This window comes from Anabrus simplex, chromosome 1, assembly GCF_040414725.1.
Source record: "Anabrus simplex isolate iqAnaSimp1 chromosome 1, ASM4041472v1, whole genome shotgun sequence".
Taxonomy (NCBI): Eukaryota; Metazoa; Arthropoda; class Insecta; order Orthoptera; family Tettigoniidae; genus Anabrus; species Anabrus simplex.
The window spans coordinates 706,680,456-706,707,520 of NC_090265.1; the positions used below are offsets into that span (position 1 = coordinate 706,680,456).

The 27,065-nt window shown below is 40.4% G+C and overlaps 1 protein-coding gene across 2 annotated transcripts in view; it reads left to right on the plus strand.

Annotated features, from left to right (window-relative positions):
* LOC136857366 (WD repeat-containing protein 47) overlaps positions 1-27,065 on the plus strand; it is a 259,687-nt gene that overhangs the window by 127,628 nt on the left and 104,994 nt on the right. Inside the window, exon 1 of one of the 2 annotated variants that reach the window (XM_067135989.2) lies at positions 15,059-15,507. The exons of the other annotated variant lie outside the window; for it this stretch is intronic. Coding sequence (XP_066992090.2) covers positions 15,070-15,507 — 438 coding nt within the window. The 5' untranslated portion in view covers positions 15,059-15,069. Of the gene's footprint in view, positions 1-15,058; positions 15,508-27,065 lie in introns of those variants that run through there. 2 annotated transcript variants of the gene reach the window in all.

Genomic DNA, 27,065 nt, shown 5'->3' on the forward strand with positions numbered 1-27,065 from the left:
GCAGTTTGATAAATCGAGCACAGCGCTGCATTGACGTCAACGATGGCCATTTCCAGCATCTTCTGTGGTGTTCATTATCTAGGGTCAGTCCTATAGTAAATATTTCCCGGGCCAGTATTATTTTGCCCACCCGGTACTTGTTGCTCGGCTCAGTAAGTTCGGCCTCTACGTGTTAGCAAAGCCATGATTACAATCCTGGAAGTACTATTACAGAAATGATAGAACAACTTCTGTGGGAGACACTAAACTCTAGAAGGAAAGGAAAAAATCCCATGGCGCAACAGCCCCAAAGGTCCATGGCGTACCAAGTGACCGCTGCTCAGCCCGATGGCCTGCAGATCACGAGGTGTCATGTGGTCGGCACGACGAATCCTCTCGGCCGTTATTCTTGGCTTTCGAGACCAGGGCCGCCATCTCACCGTCAGATAGCTCCTCAATTGTAATCACGTAGGCTGAGTGGACCACGAATCATCCCTCAGATCCAGGTAAGGCACGCTACCCCTACACCGCGGGGCCGGCAGAAGGAAAGGAGCACGATCATAATGGTTATGCGAGTAAGCCAGTTGAACAGTCGGCTACAGAATCCTGTTGTACATGCAGAACCTATCATTTACGTGTAGTAGATGGTAGCCGTAGAAAACAAGCTGTGGCGAATGTTCCTTTGTAAAGTTAGGCCTTGTTAATAATTGAATGCAGTCTTCGATCCTTTACTCAAAAATGTAAGATGCTTCTAGAAAAGAGTCCAACATCATGTAAATGTTGTGTTAATTTCTCTGTGATGGCGTTGCATTTACAATGTTAGGGTGGTAGTAAGTCATTGTTCTGCACAATCTACTGCAAATTGCAGTGTAAAGGTACTGGGAATATTTAAATTACTTTTGGATTTGTGTCTGATTGCATTGTAATTAGTGTACTACAATACACGCAATAGTCTATTTTACGTATATTGAACATTATGAGTGACTGCGTTGGAATTTAAGTAATTTCTGTAAATTTTGTATGAATTTCTCTGCGATTATTTTTCATATTTAATTGCCATATTTATTTTTGTTTCCAGTTTTACTGCATGTCTCTTTTTATTCTCCTTCTTTCGTTATAATGAGATTTATTGTTATGGTATAATTCCTTCTTAGGGGCTGCCTGGCCGAGGCGGTAAAGGCGTGCTCGGTTCGCCCGGAAGGACGTGGGTTCGAATCCCCGTGAGGAAGTCGTAAAATTTAAGAAATGAGATTTCAACTTCCGGATGTGCACATGGCCCTGAGGTTCACTCAGCCTACACCAAAAATGAGCACCAGGTTAATTCTGGGTGCAAAGGCGGCCGGGCGTAGAGCCAACCACTCTACTCCATCAAGTGCCGAGGTTGATAGTGGAAGCCTTTGCCTTCCACTCCTCCAAGGGCCTTCATGGCCTGCACGGAGAAGACTTTGCTTTGCTTTGTAATTCCTTCTAATGAAATGACGTATGGCTTTTAGTGCGGGGAGTGTCCGAGGACAAGTTCGGCTCGCCAGATGCAGGTTTTCTTATTTGACTCCCGTAGGCGAACTGCACGTCATGATGAGGATGAAATGATGATGAAGACAACACATACACCGAGCCCCTGTGCCAGTGGATTTAACCAGTTCTGGTTAAAATTTCCGACCCTGCCGGGAATCGACCCGTGACTCTTGTGACCAAAGGCCAGCACGCTAATCATTTAGCCATGGAGCCGGACATTCCTTCAAATATTTTGTTTTCACTAGATGTTTTATGTTTGTTTTGTTATGTAATTTAAGACTTAATTTAATTTCGCTGCATATTACTGTAAGCAGGTGTTGCCAGTCTCCCACTTGCAATGTATTTAATAATAATAATAATAATAATAATAATAATAATAATAATAATAATAATAATAATAATAATAATAATAATAATCTCTGATCACGTGTGTTAACTTACGTGAGAGAAAATAATTGATAATTATTTTTCTTTCTTTCTTACTTTCTTATTTTCTTCTAATGGGTGTTTGTACATTATCCAGTGATATTTTGCTCAGGATAAAGGACCTCGGTGACATCTGAAAGCCGAAATTCGTCCAGCCTGTGGTTCAGCAACTATTATTATCGGCACACTTTTTCTGGATAGATTTACGCCCTAGTGCTGAATCGGTCGATCTCGGCAATCTTCAAGTTTGGTACTGGCAACCTTTGAAACACAAACTATGAATCGCTTATGCATCACTGTGCGACATCTGGCATACACTTTACGTACCAGTACTATTGTTGTTTACACAGCAAAGCCAAACTATAGAATTCATGCTAGGAACAAGATTCGCATCGAGAAATGTTATATAATGTTATATAATGTGGGTGTGACACAGTTGTTGGCTTAAGATAATAACGGTTTAGAAAATTCATATCGATCGATCATATTCTCGATTCAATTTAGATTGCATTTTCATTCAGTTGGCAGCACTACCGGAACCGGAAGAACTTCCTCCTTACTCCTCACCCCGTACATAAATCTATCCAGAAAAAGTGTGCCGATAATACTGATCGATGACTATTTTGACAACGGTCAAACTGTGGATTGTGAGCCCTCATCCACAACAACACCAAACCTCACACCGCTCAGAATAGATTTTAGTCCGGCATTAAACTGAAAAGCGTGATTAGTTATCAAATGGTACCTGTCATAACGGAGCACAGCACTTCGCACTGACCTCGGTACAAAGTTACGCACCAACCCTAGCTCCGCACCTGCAAATTGATCTTCCTTTTGCTTAGCCTTCCACCTCATTGTTGACAGTCCTGTCCGAGTGTTGAACAACAACGACTGAAGATAGATCAATTCATTTTGTCTGGTTGTATAATAGAATGTTGTAATTGTTATTCTCCTGTAGCCAAAGGCATTACGCCTGGATGTTGTCTTAAAACATTATACAAATAGCTGCCTCCGTGGTAGAGTGCCGTACTTCCGATCTCAAGATAGATGGTTCAAACCCAGCAGAGGTAGCCGGATTTTTGAAGGGTGGAAAGGAAGTCCATTCGACACTCCATGTCGCACGATGTCGGCATGTAAAAGATCTCTGGTGACACATTTGGTGTTTACCTGATGAAATTCGTTAAAACTCAACCATAGACGCCCAAGTAAGATTCGGTTTACTGTGCCATTTGGCAGGCCTAGAGTAAAAGGGAACGTCGAAATTGACGAGCAGGCAGCCATTTGGCGTCAAAGTAAAATGTCTGCTCACGGTAGCTGAGGCGGTACGATTATTAATACTAATTATACATGTGATAAAATTCTCCATATTGTTGGTAACTATTGGGTACAGTGGATGAACTCCACACCTATTACGAGCAGAATAGCACGAACTTCAACTGGAATAATACAAATAATACAAAATCTTCGTCAGACGAAGATGAGTTGCACATCTTGGGCATCGAAACTCAGCTGAAATACACGTGGGCTTAGGAGTATGCTTCATAATGTGGTCAAATTGGTGCGAACGATTAGTCTTAGTATCGATGGTAAGAGCTGCGCTAAGGGTTGATCTGGTCTCATTTCGTGTGCGATATTTTAGTGAATCTCACGAATGGAAGGTAGCTTTCCCCTCTATTTTAATGAGACTACGGGGCTGAACAGCAAGACAATCAGCACCATTAGGAAGAAGGAACTATGTGACTCAGAAGAATGTAGATATTGAGCTATAAAAGAGAAAGGAGAGCATTGCCAGATCCCTGGGGCAGTATTGCTCAGTGACCCAAGTGGAAAGTAACATTCAGCGTAAGACGGTAGGTATCATAGCTTACGAGGAGGACATTTAAGACTCCTGTGGTTAATGGCCCTCTATACCAGCCGCCGCCGCCTCCTCTTAAACTCCTCCTTTCCCAACTAGTAATAATAATAATAATAATAATAATAATAATAATAATAATAATAATAATAATAATAAATATAAAGACCACCTTTTATAAACTTTAAAATAATTCCCTCGTTGTATTTACAGCTTACTGCCATTTCTCCAGCTTTTAAAAAGCGAGACCTAATGATCGGCTGCCTTTGATCTCGTTCAACACAAGATCCTGCTGTACTATTGTCGTCCTTGGATGCTGCTATGACGTCCCCATTCCTAAGTTTCATTTGCAGTTTTCCGCTTTCAGTAAGGACTCGTAACGTCCATCTTCCTTGTCGAGATAAGGAACTGATACTCATTAGTGATGACCAGTCAATCATGTCCTAGTAACACGTGACGACTGACCTAATAATGAAGAGTGCCCATACAAGTGCCTCTTACTTATCTCTTGCAGTACCAGGAGTCGAACCCGCGCCACCGAGGAGGACAGCTAATAGTGCTCATCGTCACGCTACGGAGGCGGGCGATACAGTAATACAAAACAAATAATGTAGGGCACATTAATAAAGCGGAGGAATCTCTTAGATCAAAATAAAAAGACGTGCCATTAATTTTTCTCCTTACTTTTAAATAAATCGGAAATGAGAGTTCGTAAAGTAAATATGTCATTTTAGAATCCACCTTGGTCAGTGCACAAGTTTTGATTAAAACACAATTAATGATGCATGTTTCGGCCCTATTTGGACATTCTTCAGCCTTGAAAAAGAATATAAAGTTTATAGAAATGTTCCAGAAAAAACACCACATTAAAAGTCCATACGAAAGAACTGATCTTGAAGGATTTCAGCTTATCGTAACGTAAAAGATACAAACATAACCAAAAATCGTAAATATGAATATATAAAAATCACTTGTTCTTGAAGTCTTGTAAAGAAGTATCAGAAATATCGTGTTGTATTTAAAATTACATATTTTCTTTACTGTTAAGTCAATACGGAACAATTACGATGTTCTTAATTGCAGTAAGAGTTTGTGTTGTGGAAGCACTTTGAAATTTATTTCTAGCTGCATTTCTCGAAGTCCCTATGCATCTCCGCTATGAGTAAACTGATTATTCACTTCTCTCCCCCTTCTTTTTAATGACATCCGTAGGGAGAACCTCATCATGCAAGGATGGATTCTCTTGCGTTCACAGCGTCATCGGTGGACTAGAGGTTGGCCGCACCATCACGAAATCGTTTTAAAACTTCTCAATGTTCAGATTTTTTTTGCTATTTGCTTTACGTCGCACCGACACAGATACGTCTTATGGCGACGATGGGATAGGAAAGCCCTAGGAGTAGAAAGGAAATGGCCGCGGCCTTAATTAAGGTACATTCCCAGCATTTGCCTGGTGTGAAAAAGGAAAACCACGGAAAACCATCTTCAGGGCTGCCGACAGTAGGATTCGAGCCCACTATCTCCCGGATGCAAGCTCACAGCTGCGCGACCGTAACCGCGCGGCAAGTTCAGATTTAGCGCTTCCATTTTCACATTCATTACTTCTGAAACCGTGCGCATTATACAGAAAATTGTATACAATAATACTTCATTGTGCCCGTTAGTGACAGGGTTCGCTGTTGAGACACAATTTTTCCATGTATATCCATATATTTTTGCTGGAGAGTTAAGAAGAGACCGCCATTCAAAAGTGTCCCTTAGAAGATAAGAGGTCTCACATTATTAGATGTACACTGGGCCCTATTTTCACCCCTCTTCCATTTTCCACTTTAAAAGAAATCCATTCGCCCAACTAAGACATGTTGACCGAATGGAAGGACTAACTTATAACTCAAACTAAGTATGACTGAAAATTATGATTTCTGAGAAAACAAACAAAAAAAACTCCCAACAGCGCGTTCGCATTTATAAATGCCACTTACGTATTATAATAGGATCATCCTTGGGATCTTTGCCTCTCCAGGGAACTGTTACCTCTTCTTACATCATCTTACGGAAGTCAACGATAACAATGTATCTCATTGCATGTTTTTATCACCTTGCAGTTCCGTATGCTTTCTGTTTGACACCTAGGTGTGAAAGTTGTGCATATACTTCAGCTGTTGAAGTCCTGCTGCTGCTAGTACTGTAAACCCTTCACTTCCACGGACTCATTTCTACATGTGTTGTTTCCAGAAGCAGTTCGTTTGGTATACTTAATTAAAACTGGACTGTTAGAACCATGTCGCTGTAGATAATCTTACGACCGGTACCCTACGAGATGTGGACAAACATTACTATATTTGAAAGGGAAAGACAAGGTGAACGATTTCTTTTTGTACACAGATTGTGACCCAGGCACGATCAGAAGAACTTGTTTCCAGGAACCTACATGATGATCTAGAATTCTTCCTGTAAATAAAAGAAAGTCTTTCCTCTCAAGCTCTGTGTACTCCGCGTTCTTCTTTATCTTTTATACAAATCCACCGTAATGTTTGATTTCAGCACACAAACCACAACTTACAGTTGTTAACTGAGGAAGGATTAGAAACTTTACCCTAATCCTTTTCCACGCTGTTGGCCTCGTCTCTAACAATTTGAATACTCGTAAAATCGGGCAACAGCCTGATGTACTAAACGATCCTCCAGACAGCAAAATTCACCGACAAGGCCAACACCTTCGTCCTATCCTTTTGAACACCTCTTTCGTTGAACACAGTTTTGTTGAAATCTTCTTGCATTATGTAATTTTAGCATATGGGGGACTGCGTACCTTTCCTGCTTACGAACGATGGTTTTAAAAGTACTGGTTTCACGTATCACAAGATTGTATTTGTCTTGCCAGTCTTTAATTCCTGATATAATTTCTGTCCTCATTCAATTAGACAATATTATAACCTGTTTCACAAACATATTTTTAATTATCTTGTCCATTTCCATTTTGTATCTACAATTGCTCACCTTACAAAGTAAAGCCTCTGAGCTACTATGGTTGAAGATTTCTGAAGTTCCAGCAGATCTTAAACGTTAGAGAAACAACCGGTCATTAAGAATTCCTGTTTATGTCGTCAGATACTGAAGTTTTCACCTTGTCATCTCAGCTAATCTCTTACAGTTTTCGCTGATCTTAACTAGTGAACCCCTTCACGCTCTTCACCTTTTCCATATATTTCCATGTGGACCGTCCTTCTCCTATTTTTCCGTAATTTTCCCTTCCTTGATGTTTAGAAGAAAATGTTTTTTGCCTATCGCCTGTGACAAATGATTTTTTTAAAATTCTTTGCGCTTAGGTGTTTGTAATCCGCAATGGCCTGATCACTTCTTCCACTGCTCAAGTTGTACAGGTTATCCTTCTCCATACCCACGTCTCTGTTGCTTCCTTTCGTCCTCTTTCCCAAGGTACAAGTCTCACCCACAAAGTGTTCAGACAATCTTTTTTTTCAGCTCCTTATCCATGTTCATGTTGGTAAACAACGCTTTCTTTACTAGGGCGTAGGTACTCCTGTTGTAAGGAGTTATCCTGTTCTCGAGTTTCTAATCGTAACGTTTGCGTTCAGTACCGTGACAGTTTTTCTAACTAGTACCTGTAGTGCCTGTGACTTCGTTACGTTAATGCTTATTTTCCACCAGCTTTCTCTAGAAACGGCGCTTAAGCTTTTCAAGATCAGGATCATGGCAGTTGTGACACGGTCTAAATTTAATATAGGATCACCTCACCTTGGGAGACTTGAAGGAAATCGAAAAGGTGAAGCCAAATAAATAAAGAAAACACTTTGCGTCTCCAAATATACACCTTCGAGGCTGACTTATGAGGTAACGATAGAGTCTTTCTTTTTATAGAAGATTTGAAGTCCATGATGATGTTACCATCTGATTCACAAAGCGAAGAAATATTGCGTGAGATGAAAGAGAAGACGAAACTCATTTGATTGGAGTAGTATTTTGCGGCGGCTATGGCTTCTGTTGAGTGGACACAGACATTGTAACACGCTTTGCAGTGCATGGATTTCACCACAGAATTTTTAATAACAAGAAGCTTCATGAACCGTCTCCAGAATGTATTTGTGAATGGTTACCGGCACGCAAAAGAACTCCTGCGGGACAAAATTCCACCACCTCGGCGTCTCCGAAAACCATCAAAAGTTGGCAGTGGGACATAGAAACAATAACAAAAAACTATTTTGCGATAGACATCACGCATTACAGTACACACAGAGGACGGTATCAATTACACAATCATGTAGTGAGCGATTCACTTACCGTATAGATATTTTGTGCTTTCTATTTGATTTTGTCTTTCTTTCTCGTATATGTACGGCCGTTGGCTATTATAAGTGATTAATTTCCACCAAGTTAGGACCATCGATAATTTCTCAAGTATCCTGTTCATTTTATTCTCTGAATCAGAACTGTAGTCATCTGCAAATCTAATGCACTGAACTCTTTGTCCACTTAGTTCTAATTCCCTTAGCTTTAGCCTTCATGACTTCAATCACATCCTCAATGAACATGTTGAATGTAAGTGGACAGAGTGGACCCCTTTTCTTACCCTAGTATTTTTCATACTGATTAAGGTGTTGTGTTTATTGTTTAGCTGAAATTACAATCTTCTATTCTTGTAATAAGTCCTTATTCTCATCGTGGTCTTAAAGAAAATGTTTAATGTAGAAAACATGTTTTAGCAGACTGCGAAAAACGTCAAATTAAGCAATTTCCTCAATTGTGCCGAAAGTTAAAGGGCTAAAGGGCCAGGAAAGATTTCAGATCGTGAGTCTTGGATAGCTCTACCAATATAAAAAAATTCAAAAATCACTTCCGGCCTAAACGCAGTTCCGGAAAAACAGCCTAAAATCGCCTGTTTCTTTACTCGTTTTCTTTTTTATTCAAATGCTAACCGTATGAACTTATTTACATAATCCTTTCTGTAATTTGTTCCTTGGTTCAATGCTCTCAGCCGGTTTTTTGATTTTTGAAAAATGTCTACACCGAATGTAGTTATAAGGGCTTAAGGGGAACTTTGCATTGACTCACGTTACCGCTCGTAGTGGTAGAAAAAGCCAAACTGCTAATCTAATCGACCAGATAGCGATGATTAACAAAAGGATTGTAATTTTTAGGAATAAATAAAGAATGTATTCTCATACTTTATTATTTTATTTACCTAAAACTCGTAGCTCATATCCCGAGGGTATTATCAAAATTGTGTTGTTTGCCTGAAGGGCTAGAACTGTGGATGTGTATGTAAATAAGAGAATTTTATTTTCACAATACGTTTGAATGCGTGTCACACTTAGAGCCCCGGTATCACTGTCGCTTCCTGACTTTCATAATGTATCTTGTTTACTGAGAGGATCTGACTGGACTAGATTCTAACTCGTCCCGTACTCGTGTACTGCTGCTTACTTTCTCACATCTAGTAGCTTGACCTCAAACTGTTTTTATTGAACTGCACAAGCCCGTGGCCCCCGTAATTTTGAAGATTTCCACTAACGATCTCTAAGTAGCACCGAGATGTCGCTAATTATAATGACCAGGTACAGTAGCACTTCTACTACGCTCATCGTCCCTTGTTTTTCGTGAGGTGTTAATGAACAGACTCTCGCCCAGTCACTGAATACTAAAGATATTCTAAATGACAACAGTTACAAAAATAATTACAATATAATTGTCTTAATACTTAAATAAACATAGACTTTCGAAGTATTGCCGAGACTTAAAGTAAGTCATAGGAACTAGGTTATCTCTTCATGCTTATCCTTTCTACAAGTTACGTGCATCTTCTTAGATTTCTTTTCCTACATTCCTCTGATATTATTACCTAGTTTTCCTGTCCTGCATATTTTAACATAAATGTCATATATCTGGGGTTAATCCAAAAATTTGTGTAATGTAACGCGACAAAATGTGTGACGGAAGTGTAACCATAGCAACCGTCCACGCAGTGATGCAAGATATGAATGGATGGTCAGACATTGTTACCTAGCAACCATACAGGGTATATCTTATGACTGTTCGTCATCTGAAATTAGTAGCCGTTTAGGGATGAAAATGACCGAGACATATTTATGATAATTTTATTTTCGCAAAGGGAAAAGTTCTTTCTTTTCTTTTTACAAGAACTGCTCGACCTGTTGAATAGCCCGTTCGCTGTCGTTTGACAAGCCAAAAATATTTCAAAGACTGGAAGGTCTAGGAAGGTGCAGCCGTGTATGAAAATCGTCATAATCCTCAGGGGAGGAGGAGGGGGGCACGAATACATGCTAACCAAAAATTCCCGCTAGAGTTTAAAAAAGGGGAAGACTTTCAAAATACATTGAAATTAAAAATCTATTCAGGCAGTTCGGAGTCAAGAATTCATGAGAGTGGGTGGGGTGGGAGTGTGTTGATTCAAGGGAAATTAATAGTGCCCTCCAAGACTGAAAATCCTTGGGAAGCTGTAATTTTCCTTGCATTTTTTTTTTTTTTTGCTAGTTGCTTTACGTCGCACCGACACAGATAGGTCTTATGGCGACGATGGGACAGGGAAGGGCTAGGAGTGGGAAGGAAGGGCCGTAGCCTTAATTAAGGTACAGCCACAGCATTTGCCTGGTGTGAAAATGGGAAACCACGGAAAACCATTTTCAGGGCTGCCGACAGTGGAGTTCGAACCTACTATCTCCCGAATACTGGATACTGGCCGCACTTAAGCGACTGCAGCTATCGAGCTCGGTATTTTCCTTGCAAGTAGAGTCTTGCAGTGCTTGGTGACAGAAAATTCCGATGGATATTCCCACAAAGGCGGTTCCCAAACAAGACATTCAAAGGAAGTATTTTTTTCCCCATTCTCTGTTTAGTAACTTAACCAGAGTGTAAAGTCCAAGCTCATTTTCATTGTTATCTATCTCTTTCCTATCTGTATATATATATCCTGTATTTTCGCAGATGTGCCTCTTCAATACTTTGTGCATAAAATGCATTGATTTTCCTCATTTTCTTGTCTTAACGCGTTATTCTTATAATTATACTCCCATCAGTATCAAATTATCCCTCTAATTTCCCCTTTAGTTAACTCTTCCGTTTTACTATAACTCACAGAATTCTACCACTCTTCTCTTGCTATTACAATCTATCATTAATGGTTGTCTTTCTGTTATACAGTCTCATAACATCGCTTGATAAGTTTCTGTACCCCGTGTCATCCAGTAGTTCCTTTACTCCAGGAGATGTGAAACTTCCTGTCTTTGACATCAGTATAATCCATGAGAGTAAGGATGGAGATGGTATAACTTGCCCACACATAGGCAAATAATAATATTTCTAGCGTTTTTTCTGCATTGGCGCAAGGTGCGCTGCTTAAGACAGATTATTTAAAATTTTAAATCGAGTTGAGCCTCTGTGGACAGCGTGGTAGCAACCAATTTCATTTCACGATCTAGATCTTGTTCTTCTCTCGGCTTTGACATCATCCCAGTATTTCTTGTATCCAACATCTGTCTAAATTTGACCCTGTCATTAACATTTCCTACTGAGTCAGACTCCTTGGCTGAAGGGTCAGCGTTGAGGCCTTCGGTTCAGAGGGTCCCGGGTTCGATTCCCGACCGGGTCGAGGATTTTTAATGGCTCGGGGACTGGGTGTTTGTGTTTGTCCCAAGTCGCTCCTATTCATATTCATACAACACACCACACTACCAATCACCACAGAAACACACAATAGTGGAAACATCCGTCCACATAGTCTTGGCGTCAGGAAGGGCATCCGGCAGTAAAACAGCGCCAAATCCACATATGTGTGACACAGTTCCACAGGTGTGCGAAATGCAGTAGAAGATTAACATTACCTTCTGTGATACCGGTCTGTCTCAGATCCTTCTCACATTCCTGGACACCTCGGCCTTGTTGACTTTGGTTTCATAGAATTCCATATTTCTTGAAAATGTGCGCGTAAAATAGCAATTGTTTTCAAGTTCTGTCTTGCTGTAAACCTCGTCATTACATCTCTGTCGTACCTGCCCATCGACGCATCTGTTACGTAGGATCTTCTTTTATATTCTTCCTGCCTCCCCCCCCCCCAACTTTTTTTTAGCCGGGCTGAGTGGCTCAGACGGTTAAGGCGCTGGCCTTCTAACCCCAACTTGGCAGGTTCGATCCTGGCTCAGTCCGGTGGTATTTGAAGGTGCTCAAATATGACAGCCCCGTGTCGGTAGATTTACTGGCACGTAAAAGAACTCCTGCGGGACTAAATTCCGGCACCTCGGCGTCTCCGAAGACCTTAAAAAGTAGTTAGTGGGACGTAAAGCAAATAACATATAATATTTTTCTTTTTTTAATTTTAATTCTCCGTTTTAACAACTATGTTGCAGTGCCTGAACTTGCCTCCTGTACTCATTGTTCTCCTGTTGTTCGTGAGATGGTATGCCCGGTCTAACTAGCGTATTCTGACGTTAGTAACTTCCTCCTCTAACCCCTTCTGCTGGATCACCTCACACTCTTATCTGAAACCTTTGACTTCTAATCTTCCCATACTGAGCGATCATCCAATCTGGTCCATCACTGATGTTAGTCATATATTTTGTCAAATTAAATTAAATATATGCGTTTCTACGTTCTCGGCTATTTCTAATCTTACTGACTGCTGAATCAATGTCGTTACGAAAATGACCAAGTCATCCCCAAAGGCCAGGCAGTCATTGTAAACACCTTTGAGTTTGCGACCAAGTGTGAACCGATCTTAGTTGTTTCTTCTTGGCTCAACACTTTCCTCCACTTTCCTCCTTTTCCGGAACACAGTTGATGAGGAGTGGGGATAGGTAATCACCTTGTCTGGGGCCTGGTTTGATCGTAAACGGTTCCGAGATCTCACCCATAAATTTCACTTTCAACACTGTATTGGTGAGCATGTGTTTGATCAAGTAATGCAGGTACTTTTAACATACAGTATTTTAAATTTAACTGCAAAGACCGTATTGCTAGTTCAGTTAGAACATTCGCTGTACAGCAGGCTATCAAGAGCTTAAGATATATCTTTTAACTTGAAACATTTAACTTTTTCTTTTCTTTTTTCTAAAATAACTCCTTACAGTAAACATTCATTTCGAATGTGATATCCCTCACGAAGATAAAGGATTTAACCTTTTTTTAAAGAACATCCAGCTTCCAATAAATGGGTCAGCCATCACGAAGGATTATCAAACAGCGAATGGAGAGACAGCCTCAAGATGACGGGGAATTTAGCAGCAGTTGGTGCTGTGACGGTAGGTTCATGGACAGTAACCGTTGTAGACGATGCCTCAACGAGATTGAAACACTAGCACACGTTCTTGGTTCGCGAAGCTCTGCGCATCCCTTGGCATCATCAAATAAGAGCAACCATCGCCCTGGCCCTCAAAAGAACCGGATTCACCGTCCATTAAGAAATCCTTCGTTTGGCAGAGAATGCAAGCACGCGAAGGATCGATACAAAGACAACAATGTACGATATACTATATATTCGATCCAATCTTCCACTTCAATCCTCCGTGAGTCAACTTGAGGATGATCGTGAGAAGGAGGGAATATACGAGCCTACAACTCTGTTCTAGAAGGAAGCATACAATCTAAAAAGGATCGAAGCTCGCTAATCGGGAGTAGGGGCATGATATATCGAAAATTCGTTGAGTTCTGCAAGACATTCCACCTATCAAAATCTTTGATTATTGACATTGCATTTTCTGCCTTGAAATCGTCAATAAGTATTTTAAGAAACCATCCTCGGTGAGTTTATTTAAAATTCAATAGACTTTTGTTTGTTTTCCATTTAGTTGGTATTAAGTACAGTATACTTTTAGGGAACCTGTAAATTGAGGAAGTGCTACTATGCAAACAATAAACTAGATTTCACCGAGCGAGTTGGCCGTGCGGTTAGGTGCGTGCAGCTGTGAGCTTGCACCCGAGAAATAGTGTGTTCAAACCACACTGTCGGCAGCCCTGAAGATGGTTTTCCGTGGATTTCCATTTTCACAGCAGGTAAATGCTGGGGCTGCACCTTTAAGGCCACGGTCGCTTCCTTCCCATTCCTAGCCTCTCCAATCCCATCGTCGCCGTAAGACCTACCTGTGTCAGTGCGACATAAAAAAACCACACAGTTATAGCCCTTCAGGCAAGCAACTCCATGATGAAAACATCCTAGGGATATGAGCTACGAATTTTAGGTACATATAATATAAAATATAATGAGAATGAGAATATATTCTTTACTTTTGGTAAAAAATACAATCCTTTTCTTAATCATCGTTATCCGGTTGATTAAATTAGTAGTTTGCCTTTTTCTACCACTACGAGCGCTAATGTGAGTCAATGCAGAGTTTCACTTAAGCCCAACCGGACGAGTTGGCCGTGCGGTTAGGGGTGCGCAGCTGTGAGCTCCCACCCGGGAGATAGTGGGTTCGAATCCCACTGTCGGCAGCACTGAAGAAGGTTTTCCGTGATTTCCCATTTTCACACCAGGCAAATGTTGGAACTGTACCTTAATTTAGGCCATGGCCGTTTCCTTCCCATTCCTAGGCGTTTCCTGTCCCATCGTCGCCATAAGACCTATCTGTGTCGGTGCGACGTAAAGCAAATATTAAAAAAATCATCACTTAAGCCCCTTTAACTACATTCTGTGTGTAGACATTCCTCAAAAAATTAGGAAACATCTCAGGGTATTGAACCAAGGAACACATAACAGAAAGAATTATGTAAATAAGTTAATTTGGCTAGGATTCTAATAAAACAAAGAAAACGAGTAAATAAACAAACGATTTTAGCCTGTCTTTCCGAAACTGCATTTAGAGTGGAAGTGTTTTTCGAAATTTGTTTTTAGCTTGATAGAGCTAACCAAGACTCACAATTTGAAACATTTCCGGGCCCTTTAGCCGTTCAACTTTCGGTGGAATTAAGGAAATTCGTAGTAGGGGACCGCCTACTTCGTCTAAAAATATTTTCAACATTAAAATCTAGAATGTTTTATTTGATTTCCATTTTTGAACAGAACTTCATAGGCATGTTAAGGTAAGAATCTCGAATGTAAATCCAATGTTATTGGTAGTTACATCTCCAACCAAATATGTAAAGACAGCGGCGCTTTTTCGAGCGAAATAATCATGTGTCAATGAGTTAAGTGTTATGTGCTTCCGGCCGCGCTACTGTGGTGAAGTTTATGTAAGGCTGGGAGTAGTGGTGGAGGGAGAGGAAGTGGGTCGCTGGACGTAGAGAGCTCAGTAAGCGCGCGACTCTCTCTAGCGATGGACGTGAAGGGGACGATGCTGCGGCGTCCTTGGCCGCCGCTTTACCGACACCCCGCTCCGCAGAGGGGACGACTCTGTTTCCGACCGCCTGATCCGCCCTCACCATGGCGGGACTACAACTACATGGACAATAAGGGTAGAGACTACTACTTCATGGCTCCCATGTTCAGGGACGCCCTGCCGCCACCGCGACGTCTCTTCATGATGGACTCGACGAGACGCCACCACGTGCGTCCCACGTCGCAGACCCCGCGATATCAGTGTCCGTGTGCTCAGAACTGTCGGTCGCGATCCTTAGAGGACGTGCGCTCGGAAGTGAATAGTGAGTGGGAAGAGGATCAAGATCCTGACGGTGACTTGGGATGTGCGGACAAGGAGAACCATCTCCAGAGGCGCTCCATGGAGAACCTGCTGGAGCCGAGCGCTCCCTGGAGGAGGATCAGCTATCATCAGGTGCAGTGTCCATAGTGTAATAGTTTTAGTGCTGCTATAATCTGCTGGTAAGAGAATATAATTATTGTGAGAACGATTCTGGTAGGAAAGTAACTTGGCTAGAGGTCAAGGCTTGTTTCCTAGCCCTGTCAAGAATGTCGTGTAGGATCCAACACTCTCTTCACTTCGGCAGGATTTGTTTATTTGGTTAAGGGAAACGGCTAAATTCATTTGGTGAACTTGTGCGTGATATCCTCATTGTATAGCTAGAGTTGCAATTTTCGATTTTTTTCGGGATTTCCGTATAGTTAAATGATTTGTGATATCATTTTCAGTGGAAGAAAGATTGGTATCTGTTTTTACTGCTATGAAAAATAATGAGACGCAGGCTGAGTGGCTCAGATGATAGAGCGCTGGCCTTCTGACACCAACTTGGCAGGCTCACTCCTGGCTCAGTCCGGTGGTACGTGAAGGTGCTCAGATACTTCAGCCTCGTTTCGGTAGACGTACTGGCGCGTAAAAGAACTCCAGCTGGAAAAATTCCGGCACCTCGGCGTCTCCGAAAATCGTAAAAAGTAGTTAGTTGCACGTAAAGCAAAATAGCATTATTATTATTATTATTATTATTATTATTATTATTATTATTATTATTATTATTATTATTAAGAATTGTTTCCTAACCCTGTCAGGAATTTCGTATAGGATCCAACACTGTCTTCATTTGGGCAGGATTTGTTTATTTGGTTTTGGCGGAGCGGGTTAATTGATTTGGTAAATTTGTGCATGATATCCTTTGCATATATAGGGTTGCCATTCTCTATTTTTATGGGATTTCCCGATGGATGACATAATTTCACCCTTCCTAACGGAAGGCAAATATTTCTCTCGAGTTTTTCCTGGCTTTGTTGATACCGGGCGAGTTGGTCGTGCGATTAGGGGCGCGCAGCTGTGAGCTCACATCCGGGAGATAGTGGGTTCGAATCCCACTGTCGGCAGCCCTAAAGATGGTTTTCCGTGGTTTCCCATTTTCACACCAGGCAGATGCTGGGGCTGTACCCCAATTAAGGCCACGGCCGCTTCCTAGGCCGTTCCTGTCCCATCGTCGCCATAAGACCTACCCGTGTCGGTGCGACGTAAAGCAAAATAGGTTTGTGTTGACGAATATGAAAGGTGCCATATACGACTTGAAGAATTCAGAAGATTTGATCAATGATTATGTGGAAGAAAGATTGGTATCTGTTTTCACTGCCATATAAAATAATGAGAGACAGTGTAGAAGCTAATTCGCACAGTCCTGACAATTCGAACGGGGTTTCTCTGTTTAGTCACATACATGTTGAGCAAGCCGGAACAGATGCCCCACTCGCCCAATGCACAGAATAATAAAGCTCTAATCAAATCAGAATTGTGAGTGTGTATAAATTGCTAACTGGGGGGCTGCACGGACTTCTAATTTCGTCATATATGAAGGAATCTCTTCCCACTGTCGACTCGGTTAATGTTCTTCAGTCTGCCAAAACTGATTTTGAGTAAATAAATTTATAAACTACCTGAAAAATAAAATACAGTCATAGTAACAGTATTAGTGAGCCTCCGTGGCTCAGACGGCAGCGCGTCTGCGTCTCACCGCTGGATACCGTGGTTCAAATCCCGGTCACTCCATGTGAGATTTGTGCTGGACAAAGCGGAGGCGTGACAGGTTTTTCTCCGGGTACTGCGGTTTTCCCTGTCATCTTTCATTCCAGCAACACTCTCCATTCTCATTTCATAGCATCTATCAGTCATTAATAAAATCACTTTGGGAGTGGCGACCCCATCGTACTAATAACCTATATATGATTCATTCATTCATCCCTGACCCGGTCAATGACTGGAAAACAGGTTGTAGGTTTTCATTTTTCAGTAAGTGTTATACTTGAAAAAAGAAAAAGTTAAAACAGAATGACATGTTTCGTTCGTAAAAGATCATCAGATTCTATCAAATCACATTCAGACATTTAGAAAAGTATAAACAGTTATGATCATTTCTGTTTAAATGCTTAGGAAGTTGAAAATCTGGAACTTAATGTAATGAAATCCTGTTTTCTCTCCACTCCAGCATAGAGTACTTTTCTAAACAGAAATAAACATAAATGTTTTTCTAATTATTTTACTGTGATTTATAGGGAAAGGATTTTAAAGTGGAAAGTGTTGTCAAAAAAGGGGAAAAGTACATACAAAAAGGTACAAAGAAAGGTGCTGATAAAATCAAGTTATTAAGGTTTAAATCAGTTACATGAGCTTTCCTTATCCCATATACTGGGTTCGAATGATTAATAAACGTGTTGTATTGGATTGCACACAACATTTCAATGGTTTTGACAGCAAGTCGCTAGCGCTTTGAACTCAGTAGATTCTTATATATAGACATGTACAGAAACCAATGGAGCTTATAATTTATTGGGAAGAGAATGTACTATTATGTACAGTATTTCATAAAATTTAGAACCTTTCATAACACAACCAACTATACGTTAGTTGGAGTGTTTCACGCATGAGGAATTTCTCAAGTACTAAACACTGTCGGTTTTCACTCATTTTGGGAAAATGGTACGGGATTTCCCTCTTTTCATCAAAAATATCTGGCAACGCTCTGTAGATAGTATGTTTAAGGAAGGGGAGGGGGGTCTGGAACAGATGGATTTTTGTGCCTTAACTGTGCAGTCCTCATTCATCGTTGTCCGACTGCGTTGTGTCGGTTGCGGTCGTCCACGTGCTCAAGAACGTGTCGACGGGCGATGTTATCATAGTAGAATTGAGTTTATCTCACGTGATGGTTGTAATAACAGCGCTGTTTTCATGCCTTATCATGTTTCCTCTATCGTTTGCTTATACTGGGAACAGTGCAAAATCCGGTAGAACTGCTAGGCTGCCTGATGAGCGGGCCAGGATAAGAATTCAGAGGTAGATAAGGATGTAATGATGTCCACTGGAGGCTATGGCTTATCAGTAGAAAAAGGTTTTTTAAGGCACGAATATGTTATTATGCAAGGCACAAGTGTTTTCTACCCGCAAAACAGATCTGCAGTGAGATTTGCATAACTATTAGCGATCTGAATTTATCAGACCCCCTAAAATTTGTGCAACTCACCTACATAGTTGTAGAGCAGCTAGATCATACTTGCGCCTTTGTATTCTAACCTACTTGTGCCTAAACACTTAGGCTATCAGGAATAGAATCGTGACTCTGAATTGTTGTTGCAGCTCTTTGAATTGATTGTACATACATGTTAAATAGATAGCTTATTTATGCCTTTCAAATCTCTTTGAATAAATTGAAATCTCTGGCCTTCCATTCTCTGCTTGCTATTTATCATTGTTCCTCGTACTAGTAATGGGATAATCGAATACAGAATAATCGCTTATTCGATTATATTTCCCAATCGATTACTTTTCGATTATTCAATCGAATGACTGAGAAAATCGAATGGTGAATATTTTTCCAAATGATTATTTTTTCGATTAATTATTCGAAACTCCATTCGAATGAATGAGGCAATTGAATATTGAATGCTTTCGAAATGAAAAGTGATGTTAGATAGTTAATTCACTCATCTAGTTTCATCATTTGGAGACACGTTTGGAAAAGGGCGTATTTCTATTGTTCATAAGAGTTCATCTATTCGCTTATTTCAATCAATTATCCAACCAACACACTTAAACCGAAAAATTAATTCATAACGCATCCGAATATTCTATGCTATACAACTGAATGATATTTGAAACTCTTTCGATTATTTAAATAATTGCATGAAGGTTATTCGATTATCCCATCACTACCTCATACCTGCTAAACATAAAATCTGTGAGCTGCTTTTCGGGATTCTGCTGGTATCTCTTACTGTTTCCTGCAAGTTCGTTAGTATCCTTTGTAAATTTTTCTTGTCAGTTTGCTTCTTAATTTCTTTGTTTACTCATACGCACAATTTCTTCTATTTCGCTTCCTAACTGAACCTTTACTTCTAGGTCTTCCGACAATTTTTGTTGCTGTGATCATTGAAGTATTACTTTAATTTCTGCCGTCCTGTTCAGTCTATTTTCTTCTTCACGTTTTCTTAAACTTGAAGAGATATGATTGGCGCACACTTCTTTGTAGATCCTGAGATTTACTCCCTTTTGAAGGGTAAACATGTCTCCATGAAAATGTATTCATTGATTTATGGAAACACCTATGCCAGGGCACGACTGTACGAAAAGAATAAGTTATAATACATCTAGACCAGAGAAAAGGAGGGTTCTTCTGTATTGTATTGGCACGATCAAATATAACATCCCCGTGGAACAACAGCCTTACCAAGTGACCGTTGCTCAGTCCGAAGATCTACAGATTACAACATTACACGTGCTCAATGCGACGAATCCTCTCGGCCATTATTCTTGGCTTTCTAGTCCGGGAACGCTATCTCACCGTCAGATAGCTCCTCAATTGTAATCACGAATCGAACGCGGGGCATACGGGCAAGAGGCAGGCAGGCACGATACCCCTACACTGCGGAGCCCGACTTTGACAACGTTTTTTAAAATAGTAACATTTTCATAATTTTTAAAATTTTATTTTCGGCGGGATCACTGTGAGAAGTATATGAAATCCGTTGTATGTTATTGGTCCGTATTGGTGATTGAATCCTTTGAAGAGGATGGGCAGGTCCACTTATTCAATACCATATGTTATTATTATTATTATTATTATTATTATTATTATTATTATTTCTTATACATCAGGATTAGTTTCGACCTTTCGTTTAGGTCATCTTCAGCCTAGATTCATCGTTTGCGGAAGATATACATACACACGTAACTTAAACTAAAATGTCTAAAACTATGTACATTCATTAATCTTAAAGTCCATATAATTTTCTGTATTGGCACATCTTAAAATCCCGTTGAGTTTATATTGTATCTGCATAAAACACTATGTTTTGATCCTAAAAATATTTTCAGAACATGAACACTTAGCCATACAACTGTAACATTACCAAGGTTTTCAACTGGACCAACAACCCACTTACTTAAAACTGACAACGTCTCTGTAAAATTATAGTAGCAGGTATATTATTACAAATAAAGAAAAAGTGTTCATCATAACAGTCGATTCCAAGTATTTTAATATTACAATAAAGCATAAAGATTGAAGACAAAAAATGTGTATCGAAGAACATTCCAGTATATTTATCTGTCCCATTTAACAGTGTACGTACACAAAATGTGTTTAAGATAAAATGTGTATTACAAGCACCAACACACCGATATGTTCAAAATAATACCAAGAGAAATATTTTACAGTGTTGTAGTAAATTTGTCAATTTGAATGTTTGGTGTTCATATTCTGAAAAAGACTTGGATCAAAACATAGTGTTTTTTACAGATACAATATTAACTCAGCGTAATTTTAAGTGGCATTTGCAAATACATCAAAGTACGTGCACTTTAAAGTTAAAGAATATAAATAGTTTTGGACATACCATATGTAACATTTTAGGTTAAGTAACGTGTGTATGTTATACCTTCCCCAAACGATGTAGCCTATCTAGGCTGAAGCTGACCTAAAGGGAAGACCGAAACTAGTCCAGATGTACAATGAATAATAATAATATATCATATGGTATTAAATAAGTGGACCTGCCCATCCTGTTGATAGCACTGTGAGACGGTTGCAAAACATGCTTTTTTACCTCTACAAACGTTCGTTAATGACAATCTTGTGTCGCTGTAACAGAAGACTTGTAATCTCCGTGCACTCCCTCTCTACCGCCTGATGTATCAGTCCGCATATCTATTTCCTCACACGTGTCACTCCCTGTTCTTTTTCTCGGAGGTTTTAGTCTTTGGGGGGGGGGGGGGGGATACTGCTCCATATTTCTCTCATCTGTAGATAATCAGTTACAAAGTAACAGTGGATTGAAGGGGCAGTGTATAGTGCATATTGGGCTGAGTAGCTCAGATCCCAGCTCAGTCCGATGGTATTTGAAGGTGCTCAGATACGTCAGGCTCGTGTCGATAAATTTACTGGCACGTAAAATTGCAGGCCGAAATTCTGGCACCTCTGCGTCTCCCCAAACCGTAAACGTTGTTAGTGGGACGTAAAAACAATAACACAATACCAAGGCACCAAACTAAGTTATGAGATGAAACTTTCACTGATTTTTGAAGTGCTTCTACGAGGGTACAAAATCAATAGCTATTTGGAAAAAATTTCTCAAATTGACTTTCATTTTAGCATTTCAATTTTTAAACACCCGATATAAGCCCTCATATAAGCCAGAACTCTAGCATAGTGGCTCCATACTATTAGCTGCAGAGGTTCGAGTCTCCGTTTTGTATTTTATATAATTTAAAACTTATTTTTACTCTCTTCTGTTACGTTACTTCACGACGTATCTTTTCAGAAATAACATACACTTTAAAACAGTAGACCTAAGGGGAAAAAAGCAAAGTGATGAAGTACCTGTGGAATAGAGCTAGGAAGAAATTAAAATGTCTGGAGGGTGATTGAACCCTCCACAGTTCATCGTCAGCTGTTGTAGAAAGCCCGTGTGTCACTCACGAGACACATTTTGTCACCATCCACCAGATGAGAGAATAGGTAATGATTGTTTGTACTTTCATTACTTTCGAAGGTAATATTTCTAACATTAATGGAGAGAAAAAGTTTCGTAAACCGGCTTTTGTTACTACTACTATCGTTTTTTTTTTTCTAGGGAGACACTTCATCTTACACTTTTAAATTGTGTTATATATTACTTTTCACTTTGGCCAGCCATGGGCATAAACATTTTTTGGTCTGAGCTAGCATTTATATACATTGCCTTTTAGGCTGTCTGTGTGTCAATTTTCATTGGCCTTTTATTTATTAAACCAGATGGTAGAGTAAACCATACCTCTGTTGTGGCTGAGTTTTAATTCATTTTGCTTAGTAAACACCAAACGTGCCACCAGAGATCTTGCACATGGAGACATCGTACGGCATGGAGTGTCGAATGGACTTTATTCCGCCCTTCAAATTTCTGCCGGGTTTGGATCCGTGATATTGGGATCGGGAGGTCGTCACTTTATGCCACTGGTCCTCATAATTAGTTTTAATGACGATTTCCTTTTATATCTCTAAAGGAAAACTTTGGGAGGGCTAAAATTGTATAGAAATTGAAATATTTCTAAACATGAAAGCAGTTGCGTGCCTTCATTCCACTGACAAATAGACGGATTGTAAGTTATTTTTACACACCGTCGCGGAAGACACAGTACCGCGTATCTGAAAATACTTTCTGTATCCATTTTCCTTAAGCCTAGTCACGTCTCCCAGCCACATATGGATATGCAGTCCACGAGAATAAATTTTGTTGTGTTCATTTTCCAATACGTATGTGTAAAGGAAAATGAACCTTACGTTGATACTGCAAGAGTGCGTAAATACGTCATGCAAACATACATTGCTACAGTAGGGTACGATAAGGTTCATTTTTCTTTTATCATTGACAGACTAAAACGAACACATCGGAAATTGTTCTGATGAACTGAATATCCGGAGGGGTCATCAGGTTGCATAGGAAGAGCATTGCCAGATACATAACGTTATTTCTTCAGCGACGAAATGATGATTTGTACGGTTGGTTATGCAGATTCAAATTTGCAACCGGGAAAATTTCAATTACATTGTCTGCCAAGGGAGAAAAAGCCTCATTTCTAATTAAGAAAGTAGCCGGTATCGATGAAAAGGCGATTTGTTAATGTATAAATTTAAAATACGAAGTCAGTAAAACTCGCTGCACAGACGCACATCACGGATTTTGGCCCTAATAATTTTATAGCCCACCGTGTGTAAATGCCGGTTCTGCGGTGTCGGGGTAGCGTGCCTGCTCCGGGTTCGATTCCCAGCCAATCCAGGATTTTTCACCTGGATTTGAGGGCTGGTTCGAGGTTCACTCAGCCTACGTGATTACAATTGAGCTATCTGACGGTGAGGTGCTCGCCACGGTCTAGAAAGCCAAGAATTACGGCCGAGAGGATCCGTCGTGCTGACTATATGACACCTCGTAACCTGCAGGCCTTCGGGCGCTTGGTAGGCCATGGCCCTTCGCTGCTGTTCCGCCATGGTGTTTGGTTTGACCATATGTAAAGTGAAGTGTATGGAGGATGTAAGATAGACATTCCAGGTGTCTCAACACCGTTAGCATTATTGTTGTGAAATTAATTGCCATGTTTTATTACTTGCCTTTTACCTAGCTCTAGAGGATGATATACAGTGACTGGTCACTTTGTGGTCTCGAACTCTGGCCTTCTTGTTTCTTTTCCCGCCAGACAATTTATAATCGTGACCTGTTTCATCTAAGTGGCTCATCTGGCCATCAGTAAAGCTCCGTACTGCACGACCTACACTGGGTGATCAGAACGTCGCGTCATAAGCTCGGACTGCCTCACCTTGTACAGCTGCTAAAAATATATTATTATTATTATTATTATTATTATTATGATAGCTCGTACGGTAAACTAGGATCAGATATAAAAATAATAGGAACTGAATGTTCTATATTTTTTGTTATATAGGCTACACCTTATAGATATCGTAGAACTTAGATTTCCAGAGATATTTGGAAGTTCGTGAAAAATTGGCGATATCTCCACTATTATTCCTAGCAAGATAAAAACGCATGAAACGTAAAAGATCTAACCGTAAATCTAATCCTGGATAAGGAGGAAGTATTGAGGCCAAAATTTTAACTGTACAGGCATTTCATTTATGTACTTTGACATGCAGTATATATTGACATACATATATCTTATGGCTGGCGTCATCTGAAATTTAGCGATACAAAGTGTGTGATGCGATGTTACCTAGCAACCGTGCAGGCTGTGATATGAAGTACTGATGGATGACGATGACTGAGAAACGAATATTTGGCCCACTTTGTCCTCTTGAATTCCAACTTTTATCTTCGTATTATGATTTTAAAAGAGCTTATTCGTCCACTGATGCCATTGCACTTTTTGGTAGGGAGAAAAAAATCCCAGTTTTCTCCGCAATACTTAAAAATGTTTGTACATTTTTAAAATATTGTCCGGAAATGAAATAAAATGTGAATACTAATATAGAAATTAAGTACGCTCTTTCGTACCCCTTCTTTATTTGGATTACATCCACTTTATTCTTTTTTTAAACTGTGCAGTTTGGTACAAAGGAAAACTAAAACATTCCCAAAACTCTGTGATGGGGTATTCGGGCTTGCAAACATCACTCCTTCTAACAGTTCTACCACTGGCTGAGAAAATTGAATAAAATATGTACGGGATATATACAGTCATGTCTAGATTTTAAAGGGGTGTTTTTCGCCAACTTTACTATTAAGAAAAATATTAGATTCCACTATGCAGGTTTAGATCTCACGCTGATTGCATTGTTACAAGATGGATGACACAGCACTAGGTTTTTTTTTTTTTCGTTAACTGAGGCTTGTAGACTGAAATACATGATAGTTCTATATTAAGATATGTTGCACTGAAGAGAGGGCAGAAGTGTCTGTTCTATTTCGCTCCGATAATCTAAATGTTGTTATCCAAGAAAAGTGAGATTTTCTTCATGGGCGTGATTAGTCGAATAGGTACTAGCAACTGAATGTTTCTATTAAGGTATTATTTAAAACGTGTAGCTAAGTAGGTGTCCCAGTAAGATAGAGACCGGTTTAGCATTCTCAAATAATTCACAAACTAGTTGGCTCACTTCATTACAGCCTACAGGATATGGAAGTACGAGCTCATCACTCGCAGCCAAGCGACACCATTAGTGTCGTTCTGCACCGCAGGCGTGCGTGGTTTCCAAGTTTCTCTACTTCCAAGAGGCGTTCCTTTGTGCTGACGTACGCAGGTTCTAGTTTCCTTGAAGAACATCGTCATTATTAAGGCAGCGTTGAAAACTTCCGGTACCTAGCCAACAATTGCCATGTGTGTAGATTTCATGATGTACTTCAATTCAGCAACTATTAGGCCTAGTTCTTTTCTGTGGTTGTTAATTATCATGGAAAGCAGACGAAAGGAAGAACGACTGATCGAAGAGAGACAATGCGTGATAAAAATGAAAAATCCACAGCCTGTTTCCAGTCATTCGACCAGGTCAGGAATGGAATGAATGAAGCCCCATCTAGTGACGAGGATAGGAATTGTGCCGGCGGCTGAAGCCTGTCGCACTCCTCTGGAACAATGATTAATGACTGACAGATGAAATGAAATGATATTGGAGAGTGTTGCTGGAATGAAAGATGACAGGGAAAACCGGAGTACCTGCCCAACCCAGATCTCATATGGAGTGACCGGGATTTGAACAACGGAACCCAGCGGTGAGAGGCAGCCACGGAGGCTCTTGTCTGCATTATAACAATGTCAGATTATTGTAGAGATATTACCATGAAAGAAAACTGTTGGTCAGTAGTAAGTGAAACTTCCGAAATTGATTATAGGGCCTACATATCATGTATTGCTTTTACATAAATCTTTACCTATATTGTACAATTTGGATACTTTTATGTATGTTTTCTTAATATCATCCTCAATAACAAGTTAGAAAGAATTTCATGAAACTGTTCCGATTTAGACGGAGGTAACTTTTAAATTATCATATAATGCTTGAATCAAATCATGGAATTCACCATGTATCTTTCAATTTCACGTATCCATAATGGTCTCCTCTTTCTGTTTCTTCATGTTCCATGACAGCGGCCAATAAAAGAGCTCTTCTTTAATTAATCCTGCCATCTTTCCGTAGCTGCCTAGTATAGTTAGCTTTATGTTCGTATCATAGAACATAGTTTGGCATTATTTAGCATAGCGTAGCTCTCTCTGTGTGTAGTGGCCTTTACAATGGCCGTTTATAATATACACGCCCCGTCCAATTGTTGAAGATTTTTGTTATTCCAAACACTGAAAGCCGACCCTTCAATATTTGAAAGTACACTGACTTAGCAAATGTCATGGGATAGCCACCTAATAGCGTGTGGGGCCTCCTCTGGCCCTGCGAACTGCAGTGAGACGCCGTGGAAGTGAGTCGACAAGTCCCTGGATGTCCTCTGGACGCAGGTGACACCAAATCGTTTGCAGAGTGGCCGCCAATGCTGGTCTGTTCGTGGGTGCAGGATCCATGGCACGGAGCCTGCGTTCCAGGACATCCCAGATATGCTCGATAGGGTTCATATCGGGGCTCCTTGGTGGCCATGGCAGTCGTTGGACCTCCGCTGCATGTTCCTGGAACCATTCCCGGCCGACGTGGGAGCGATGTGGCGGCACACCGCAGAACCGTCTGGGCGCTGGAAGGGTGGAGATGGTCTCTGAGCAGCTCAACACACCACGTACCATTCAAAGTCTCTTCCAGAACAACTAGGGGGCCCATTCCATACCAGGAAAATACACCCCCGACCATAACAGAGACACCAGCGCCCTGGACCACACCTTCGAGGCAGGCGGGATCCATCGCTTCATGTGGTCTGCGCCATACACGGTGCCTCCCATCGGCATGGTGCAGTTGAAATCATGATTCGTCCGACCATATCACCTTACGC